General features: G+C 42.8%; 1 protein-coding gene across 1 annotated transcript; it reads right to left on the reverse strand.

Moving 5' to 3' along the window:
* Positions 1–431: 431 nt before the first annotated feature.
* Positions 432–10,321, reverse strand: dhx29 (DEAH (Asp-Glu-Ala-His) box polypeptide 29). The gene is made up of 28 exons (XM_032540409.1): positions 10,070–10,321; positions 9,489–9,562; positions 9,061–9,174; positions 8,812–8,941; positions 8,571–8,710; positions 8,354–8,494; positions 8,129–8,255; positions 7,876–8,034; positions 7,354–7,528; positions 7,022–7,142; positions 6,514–6,897; positions 6,153–6,419; positions 5,870–6,013; positions 5,359–5,535; positions 5,014–5,154; positions 4,778–4,922; positions 4,556–4,676; positions 4,336–4,420; positions 4,000–4,088; positions 3,508–3,636; positions 3,303–3,378; positions 2,505–2,729; positions 2,274–2,410; positions 1,922–2,012; positions 1,536–1,835; positions 1,331–1,462; positions 1,052–1,148; positions 432–787 (listed from the first exon to the last, which is right to left on the reverse strand). Exons 1-28 carry the CDS (start codon positions 10,245–10,247, stop codon positions 741–743), a joined length of 4,146 nt encoding a protein of 1,381 aa, XP_032396300.1. The 5' UTR covers positions 10,248–10,321; the 3' UTR covers positions 432–740.
* Between the last annotated feature and the right edge of the window lie 67 nt (positions 10,322–10,388).

The following is a 10,388-nucleotide window of genomic DNA, read 5'->3' on the forward strand; positions in this document are numbered from 1 at the left end:
TTAATGTGCTGAACAATCATTTTCTATTGTAAGAAAGTCAGATTTGGTCCTTTGCCCTTGATTCCCATTCAAATTATTAAAATGCACATGTATGATGATGACATACAATATGTTCTGAATACTTGAAAATTGTTGGAATTTCTGCACGTTGATATTGCTTTAATTTATTTCAACACATTTGCTTAAAAAAATGCGACAAACTGTGACTAAGTATGAAACTGCATTTGTAAAGAGGCACTAAACGGCATTTTACTGTGCAGCTGACTGTAAATAAAGTTACTGTTGTTCTCAGCACTTTACGTTCCGCTATTCAGTAATAGTCTAACTACGTTTTTAGTGTTTGGTGCCTGCATTCACACCTGCTATTTATTATTTATTTAATAGTTAAGGGAGTACTTCATTTTAACTACCAACCATGACAGATTGAAAGGTTCAAATAAAAGTGTGTACAGCTTTATTTCCACAACATTTGGCAACATAATTTTCTAGTTTTTCCTCTTGAATTTCAGCATGTAGTTTTTTGCATTTCATATGATACAGTTCTCCTCAATGTGAGTAAGAGTTCCCTATAACCATCATTTCATTGTAAGGATGTCTGCAGCCGTTGTTCATCCTAAATACCAGAGCAAATAGGAAGTCCTTTGTCCCCAGGTCTACTGGACACAGGTCTGTTGATAGCGAAAGAAAAGGTACTGATGCAGGTTCTTCAGTGGCAATTTCCATCCTTTGGTGGTCCGATGTCACTCTGATTTGATCAGTTCTAGAATCATCTGGATTGTCCTCTCACCTACAGCAGACAGAGAAAGATTTTAGCTAAGTCTAATTCTTAATTTCACAAGCACTGCTTAGCCATGCCTGACAAACTGCAGAGAGCAGAAATGCTGTCTAGCTGTTGGTTGTTGTCTGAATGGATTAAAAATGTAAGCCATTCAGTATGTATACACAATTTTTAGGTTTTGCTGTACGGCCATGGGCACAATAAACAAAAGCGTTTCACGATATGCTCCTTACTCTGCTTAAAAAGTGGCCATTGTGTGATGCTTGAGTTTACCTTCAAGATTCATCCTCGGGTTCTCCAGCTTCTTTTCAAGCAAAGAGTCCATTAGTTTCCTCAGATGTTTGAAGATCACACCAATCCGTACAGGAGCCTTTAGGAGTAAACAACATGGAATTGAATTAAATAACTATGGAAGATCCATTTTATTTGCCTACAGAGTGCAAGGACGCACATGCTGCTGCTACTCGAGGGCATAGCAAAAGAAAGGGAAAGGGGCACAGGAAGTCATGAACAACTTTAACAACTCCAGAGCAATCCCTGGTGACCTCTGACCTGGAAGTGGATCCATCCGTCTAGTGTGATGAGCCTTTCTCTGTGCTGGATATCGATGTCGCCTCCAAACAACAGCATGGGGAAAGGAGGTACCAGAGTGGTGTCACGCAAATAGATCTTAGTGTATTTCACCTGCGTAGAAACATTCATTAGCACAAATAGGATTTAGAGATGAGCAGATATTACACACACGCTTCACCCATACCTTCTCCTGGTACAGCAGCCAGCCGTGTGTCTGCAGGTTGCGGTTAACAGATGAGGGGTGGACCTGAGCCTTGCCTTGGGGCGTCTCCACCGTGCACACCACTCGCTCCAGCACATCCACAGAGGGGGTGCACAAGACCCGGGCCACGCTGTCGTAGAGCCCCGCCGTCAGCACTGCGTTCAGGACGGAGATCTGCTGCTTGGACAGCGACGCTGTCTGCGACTTGGAGCGAGAAGAGGAGGTGCGAGACGACCAGAAACCCGCCTGCTCCATCATCTTCATCAGCTCGTGCTTCACACCCTGGAAAGAAGATGTAGTCAACACGTGGCATTAGACAGGGGGTGGAAGAGACAGATAGCCTCAATGTGTGCATGTGCATGTCTTACCTCTATTGTAATGAGAGCTGTGCGATTGAGGAAGTGTTTTCTGCAGTACGACAGTTCTGTCCTTTGTCCGTCAGCCTGTGAGTTCTTCCACCTAACAGTATCACAGGTTAACAGAAGAAAAGGTCATCAGAGAGAAGAGAGAAATATTGAGTTCCAAGATTGAGAACTTCTAAATATCAAAAATATTTGTTTTCATTTGATACGATTTTATCCAAGTAGTATTCTTGTGGAGGTTAACAAACACCTCTCTGACAGTACATGTTGTGTGTGATCAATCTGACAGGCTTCTTAAAATCCCAAACATAAAAAAAACACAGTATGTGTTTAAAGTCAAGCCTTTACAAGTCCATACCCCAGATATGCATTGTATATCGTCAGGTGATCAGAGTTGGCCAACGCCAGGGCGGCTTTGGCCAGATTAGCTTCTTCCTTCCTGTTCATTGGTGTGGAGAAGGGAGACTTCTCTGAAATGGCTGCCGCAATGGTTGCCTGAAACAAATTCCAAGACTGAGATCTTCACACAATTACAAAGAATCATAGTTGGAGTGATTTGTTTTCTGAGTAAGGAGGCAGTGGAACGTACAATGGGCTCCAGGCAGCCGAGAATGGCTCCATAGATGAGCATCTTGCCAATCTTAACATTGACAGGCAGACTGGCCAGGTGGTGTCCCAGAGGGGTGAGGAGATGATTGTCAGGGTGACACGCACCGATCTTCCTCAGCAAATTGACGGCGTTACTGACCGACTGGGGCTGAGGAGGATCCAGGGCCCGGCTCAGGAAGTCCTCCGGAGAGCCGTACTGACATTTCTACCAAAGGGGAGGAGAGAGGGGAGTGAAGAACGCATTAACAGAAACTTTAAATATGTTGCCCCCTGTAAAAGTAAAAATGATTAGCCAGGGTTTCTGCAGGTTTCAAAAAGGCAAATTTAAGATTTTGTTATGGTTAAGAAAAAGGGATTAAGGACCATATCAAGACACAACACCCCCCCCCCCCCCCCCCAAAAAAAAAAACTTGCACTTCCACCAGGCTGAAGAATAAAATCGGTTTCCAAAGGAGACTAGTGCAGCCTTGCAATCGGCTGTAATATGAGTTGCATGTTGGTACATACATACTGTACATACATACATACATACATACATACATACATACATACAGGGAATTATATTTGGAGTAGCAAAGAAAGAACTGCAACACCACAGAATTAAAAATAACATTGTAAAGCGCTGCGGGAGCATTTCAATGAAAACATTTAGACTAGTTTTAGACCTAGAACACATTTCTTTCAGCAAATTTAAGACTTTTTAAGATCCCACGGAACCCTGTTAGCTTTGTGTGAATTTGTATTTCTGTGTCTGTGTCACTCAGTGATGTTTACATACCATAATATGAAGGCAGAGCTCCTCCAGTGGGACCCGTAGTATCTCTGGAATGGAATAATTCATGAAGGCGTCAAACCTGAGGTAAAGAGGGTCAAACAACAACAGAAAAGATCAACACATCCTTTATTTTGAAATGGGAAACAATTTGTTTTCCTGCTTTGTGTTCCCATTCCCATCTCTGCATAATGAATGATGACCTCCATACCTGAATTTTGGGTAGAGTCTAAAGCAGAAGCCGTTTCGGACACGTCCTGCTCTCCCCTGCCTCTGGAGGGCGCTCGCTTTGGAAACAAAAGTCTCCACTAGAGAACTCATCTGGCTGCTCTCATGGTACCTGAATGACACAACAGACCAGTTTCTCTACAGCCACGTTCATTTAAGATTTCCCATTACTGTAATCATAAGCCAAGCTGGTCGTATGGTTCTAGGGGTGGGAATGTTGGTCTTTCCACCACTTTGATCCAGACTAAAATATCTCACCAACTATTGAATGGATTGCCATGACATTCGGTTCAGATATCCATTGTTCCCAGATAATGTATTGTAATAGTTTTGGTGATCTCCAGACTTTTCCTGTAGCGCCACCATGCGGTTGCCCTTTTCAAACGATCCATTCCAAATTAATAGAAAATCATATAATAGCATTACTGCTAATGACATGCAACTTTCATTTCTGGTATTGTTCATAAGCCCTTACTTATTTTCTTTAGTCTTTCCAGTGTCGATGACAAACACAACGTCGGGAATAGTCACACCTGTCTCTGCAATGTTAGTCGACAAGACAATCTAAAAAAGACACAAAGCATAGAATAGCAGTAGTGACTTTCAGGACGTTTTGATACATGTGTTCAGCTGCTTAGGAAAATTACCAGAGGGCATCAAAATGTTCTTTTTAAAAACAAAAAACAAAAATCAGTTATGGTGTGAGATGTTTTTAACAGAAATATAGCTCTATAAAAAAAGAAATTTCTTAAATATTGCATTCATTTTTTTCTTTTTTCTCAGTGCTTGATTATACCACATTCAGAAGTACCTTTCTAACTCCAGCAGGTGGCACTGTGAAGGCAGCAGCCTGGTCCTTTGACGTGAGAGTCGAGTGGAGAGCAACAATCTTGAACCTTAAAGAGACAGTTATAACACACAGTAAAGCCAATAAAAAAAGCAAAAGGTACAGTTTGTGTGTTTCACTACAGTGTGTCTGTTATAGGTCCTATTATGAGTGTATAGTGGATTAGATCAGTTTGTGTAGTTACCTGTTTTTGTCCCTGAACCTCTTGTCTGAGGAGAGCAGGTCGTAGACTTGCTGGATGTGAGCCAGACCTGGGAGGAACACGAGAACGGCTCCATCCAGCTTCGCAAATTGAGGGGCTTTGTCTGGCAGAGCACAAAAATACAGAAATTTAACACGCAAGACCTCATAATGTATACATATGTACTTTGTGTGGCCTAAAAACATTCCTGATTATAAGTTGTACCTAAGTAGTCGATGAGGTCTACGAGTAAGTCCATGTTGATCTTATTAGGGTTCATGTACTGCAGCACCTGCCGAGTCCTGCTGCTGAAGTGGTCAAGATCTGGACCAAGATCCCAGCCGGAAGCAGAATCCTTCAATATCACCTCCTGGCACAGACAGCAGCAGGTTACACACACACACACACACACACAGATAACACACCATTACAGTTATACTGCTTCAGAAAGCCAACTTTACCTGGTGCTGTGATGTCTTGCCACCTTTCTGTGTGATAGAGATGCTAACTTCCTCCTCGTCTTCAAGAATTTTCTGGCTGTACTCCGAGTCCTTTTCTAGGACGTACCCCGTCTGTTCCACTATGTCTTCTAAGTGGTACACCTAGTGACAGAACCGCAGAAGCTTCAAAATATCCTGTTGCCTTTGCCATGTCCTTGAAATGTCACGGAAATACATGTGTGATGAGACTTAAAGCAAAAACAGACTCAGCTTATCCCTGATAAATCCACTTCAGAATCCTTTAATATAGAAAAAGGAATAGTTAAATGACATATACAAGTAAAGACACACTAAAGCTCTTTTTACCTCCACTGGGAAAGTCCTGCCAGGAATGCTGATCACTGGGCAGCGGTTGAAGTAGTTGGAGAACTTGTCACAGTCTACTGTGGCGCTCATAAGAATCAGCTGCAGGTCAGATCTCCTCATGACAACATCTTTCAGAATGGTTAACAGGAAGTCTGACTGGACACTGCGCTCATGGACCTGAGATGGAGGTAAGGAGGAAGGAGGGGGAGAACAGACTTATCAACTCGCTGTCTTGTTTGTCACATTCACATTGAAGGTCTGTGGATTGTTAGGGAGTGGATAAGAGTACAAGATTAATGGTAGTTTGTGTGTGTGTGTGTGTGTGTGTCTATGAGGCAAAAAGAGGTCAAAATTGAAGTAGTTGAACAAAAAACATTACCAGCAGCATCAAAAAAATGTAACTGCAATTGTGGTTGACAAAACGTTATTTAACAAAATATATATGCACCTGGGTAGGGCGGCAACTAACGCTTATTTTCATTGTCGTTGTGTGTTCAGGAAATGCTAGTACCTCGTCTACGATGATGTGCGTTAGGGAACTGAGGTGTCTGTCATGTTGTAGTTTCCTGAGCAGAACTCCAGTAGTGCAGTACAGAAGGCGGGTCCACTCCCCAGACTGATTCTCCATCCGGATCTGGTATCCACACAGCGACGACTAAAACATAATGTCAGGATGAAACAATCATTAAAGCAGGTGATCGTGACAATCGTATCAGTTTCCATTATCGTTTATACAAAAGCTAAGCAAACTCTTTTATATTTAAAGCCCATCAAGCCAATAATGTATTTTTCACCTTTGATCCCGGTCCATCTTCGCAGCCCAGCTCCTCGCTGACTCTGCAGGCCAGGCTCATGGCAGAGATCCTGCGGGGCTGCGTCACCACGATGTTGCAGGGCTTCGCCACTTTGCCTCCTGTTAACAGCTCCTCCAAGAGGAACTGCGGGATCTGAGTACTCTTTCCACTGCCCGTCTCACCCGCCACCACCACCACAGGGTGGCGCTGCAGAGCCTCCAGGACACGATGCCGGTGTTGGAAGACAGGAAGCTGCTCTCGCTCTGCCTGGAAAGGTCAAATTATTTGGGTTTATGTTTGGGCATATTTAAAATGAAAACGTATTTAACCTGGTAAGACAACAACGATTAAGTGTATTTACCTTCAGTTTGTGGGCCAGTGAGGACTTCTTCAGCTTCATTAAGAGCTCTCTGGATGCCTCGAGTGCTGCTTCCCTCCCTCCTCTTTTCTCACTCTGGTCCTCCACTTCTTCTGCTCCCTCCCCAATATCAAGACCTGCCAGGTTCTCCCAGGACTCTTCAGGCTCTTCATTTCCAGCTATGCCCTGCCCCAGCTGGCCTTGGCATCCAGACTCTTGCACTTGGTTTTGGTTCTGCTGCTGTTTGAGTCTGGTCAGAAGTCTGGAGATGAACTGGTCCCGGGGTTTGTTAGCAGCAATGCGACTCTCTTCCTGTTGTTGCTGTTCGCTGTCCCTCCACTCCAGCCACACATCTCTGTAGGTTGGAGGAAGGAGCTGGTGCACTGACTGGAATGAGAGATTGAGAGAGATAGATAGGTTAATTAGGATTAAAAATAAGGATAACACAGAAAATGTGAGGACAAGCAGCACAGGAAAACAATGGTATTGTCTGCTGGGTCACATGTATTACCTGTCCTTTAACAAGGTTGTAGAGTGCCAGTGTGGCTGCCAGATGTTGCGCCTGCATGCTATCCTCAGTCAAGATAATTGGACAAACCTCAAGAACATCTTCTGCTCTTTGAACACGCACCCTGATTAACACAAAGACATCAGATCCATTCAAAATATATCTAAATGTAGTTATAAGCCGACCATAAACAATAGGGTTATAGAATCTCAAACAGCGCTACTATAATCCCACAAAACTATAGTTTTGTGGGATTATATTATGGAGCTACATTCAAAAGAATGTGTTTCTTTGTGTATGGAAACAAGGACACTGAAACACACACACACACTTACTTGGATCTCCAGTGTCTACCAGCAGGAACCTTGTGAAAAGTCGGTGGTGGACTCTTGGGCAGGTTCTTGCGGACCCAGTCAATGAGGAACTGTTTGGGGGACTTTCCTGTCCAACTGCGAGCTGTGTAGTCAAAATTGCGAACGTCCTTTGACTCGTTCTTTTTCACAACTGGAACTGGAACAAAGGAAAAATGAAACAAAATAACATCATGAATTTGTGACACTTTTTTTGGAAATCCTTTTTTCTCCTCAAAGCCTCATCCATTCTTTGACCTTTTGCAACCACTGCACAGACAGCTCCACAAAAGTCCCAAATTTGTATCTCTTGTTCTGTTTTTCCTTGAGCTATTGCAGTGCTACTATATAGTCTATTGGACTTGAATTGTAACATTAAAATGTGAAGCATTACAATGTGAAGCAACAGTATGTTCTGTTTTAAATAGACTATGTCCTGTGAAACACTTTGAACGTGTTCTGTTAAAGTCACTTGGCTCAGATGGGGTTTATCTGCCAGATGCAAACCTTTCTCCGCAGGAGGGGCCTTTTCAGTTTGTTCAAATAACTTAAAGCTGAGATCCTCTTTGTCCTCGCTGACAGGAAGTATCTTGTTTTCCTTTTGAGGCCCGTCTACCACCTTTATAGCTGGATTGAATATAGGGTGGGACTCCAGATGCTTCATTTCTAGAAACATAATTTTTTTTGTTATATATACACAAGTCAAAAGTGAGTAAGAAAATTTTTAAATATGTACATGTAAGAGTTGAAGTCCACTTGCCTTGCTGTATGATACGTATCCTGTCTTGTGCCATCCTCTGGCCCGCCTTGTCTCCTTTTGTCTTGGCAACAGCTGCCATTTCTTTTGCGTCGTACAGTTGAGCAGTAAGGACCAAATACCTGTCATTCTACACAAAAAAAATACACCATGCTAAATACTGAAGGACATTTACTACATTTAAAAAAAAAAGAGATCTCAGCTGTAAGTTGCTTTAATTTTACTTACTGGATCAAACTTTTCCTCCAATTCAGGATTGTGTGCCTTCTTCCCAGCTTCCTTCTCTTCCTCCTCCTCCTCATCACTGCTCTGCTCTGCATACCTTAAGATCCAATCTTTTACGCTTGCAGCTTCATCCTTCTCTGTTGCCTAACCAACACCAAGTTTCAATTTAGACAGTACATCTCTTTCCAGCCAACACACACTTGTAAATAGACACACAAACCTTAACAGTCTCTTTGCGGGTGGTGTTGTGCACTTTGGGGCTCAGGGCCGCTGGTTTCTGCGGAGCAGGAGGCTGGAACCTGGGCCTGCTCTTCTGACTCTCCTCCTGCATCTGCTGGGCAAAACCATCTGGCAGCTCATCTGGTATACAGACAATACATTAAGAAAGCCAGTTTTAACAGCCTTGTCTCCTGAAGAGCTATACAGTGATGACATCAAGATGACTGCTGACGCTCTAATACCATCTTTAAGGTTAAGGCAGAGCCAGTCGAGAGCAGAGTGGAGATCCCCTCCATACAGCACACTACTCTTCATCGACTCCTCAATGTGTTCTCTCTTAAAGTTGAACTTCTGCAGAGCTGTGTACAGGTCCTACAAGCACAAACAAAACAACCTGAATACACCATCCAATCATGGAAACAGATCTATGTGTATTATCTGTGATTATGTGTATTATCTGTGAAGACTCAGAGGGATGATTTTGTCTTAACCATCAATTTCTTGTTTGTAAGTCTGCCTGATATTGGCCCTTTGTCCCCATTCTCTTCTCTGAAGTCATTGATCAGCTTTATGATCTTCTTCTCCAGGTCAGCTTGGATAGCAACCTGTGTTAAAGAATGGATAAAATCTTGCTTATTTTTACAATTTTTTTGTATGTTTTTCATCATTAAACACACTGCATATAATGGGTGAGATTTGCAGTTGAATACATAATGGACTAGTTCAGTACGTATAGCAAATAAGTGTGTTACAAGCTTGTAAGAACAGGTTACAGCTGCAACTTTCACTTAGCAAAGAGAGAGAGAAATTCTGTGACTGTGCACCACAAAGATTAAGTACTCAGGTGTGTGATGTTAAATGCTTAGGGGACAATGCTGAATGGAATCAATAAACTTCAGTGACTGGACCAACAACTTACCTTCAGAATCGACTTGTCCGAGACTCCAGCTGTGTCAACCTGGGCAGTGTTGGCGAGACTATAGGTCTTTGGAGCTGGAGGAAGTCAAAAATACAAAATTGTGTCAATTAAAAGGCATTGGATGTTGATCCCGATCCAGATGTCAAGTTCGTCTACTCATCCAGTTCATTGACATCATTACTGTTTCACAGCTGATTTTATTTTTTTATCCACTAGGGAAATTTGTTTTCACAGTTATCAGTTAACGTTTTGTATACCCATTTGTTAAGCTGTCACAGCAGCAAGGTCAAATATAATATGAAATGAAGAAAAGCAAGAAGGGCACTTGGGAAACTGTTACCTGACAGATTTTGGTATACTTGATAAATGATATAATAAGGCAACCGGGACTACAGTGCAAAAGGTGTTACAGTGAATTTCCAACCCTACACTAATGTATATCATGAATACAACGCACGCCTGATTAAGTAACGGCATAAAGGGTCGAACATAACCGCTACAGCTTAAATTGACAACATCAACAGCGTTTCAGCAATTACAGTTATGTTTCTGAATCTGTGACACCAGCTAGGTAATACAACCTTTTGACTTGTTCTCTTTGGCTGGTTTAGCCGGCTTGTTGTTGGCTGGCTGTTTCTTTTGCTCCTCTGCCACGCCGTTCCCCGATGCAGCGGCACCAGTCCTGCCCGCTGCTGCTGCTGCTGCCGGGGCCACCGAGGTAGCGCCTTGCGCCGACGATTTCTTCTTTTTTCCACCCATTGGATCACCAAAACACGGCCTGTCTGTGGCTCCTCTATTCCGCTATGCGATTCCAAGTCATCAGCAAAGTCCTGAAATGTTGTGGTAATGAATAGAAAGCTAAAGCTACTGTGTATGTCTCTCCGTATTCATATTGGGTTT

Source organism: Etheostoma spectabile, chromosome 16 (assembly GCF_008692095.1).
Source record: "Etheostoma spectabile isolate EspeVRDwgs_2016 chromosome 16, UIUC_Espe_1.0, whole genome shotgun sequence".
Lineage (NCBI taxonomy): Eukaryota > Metazoa > Chordata > Actinopteri > Perciformes > Percidae > Etheostoma > Etheostoma spectabile.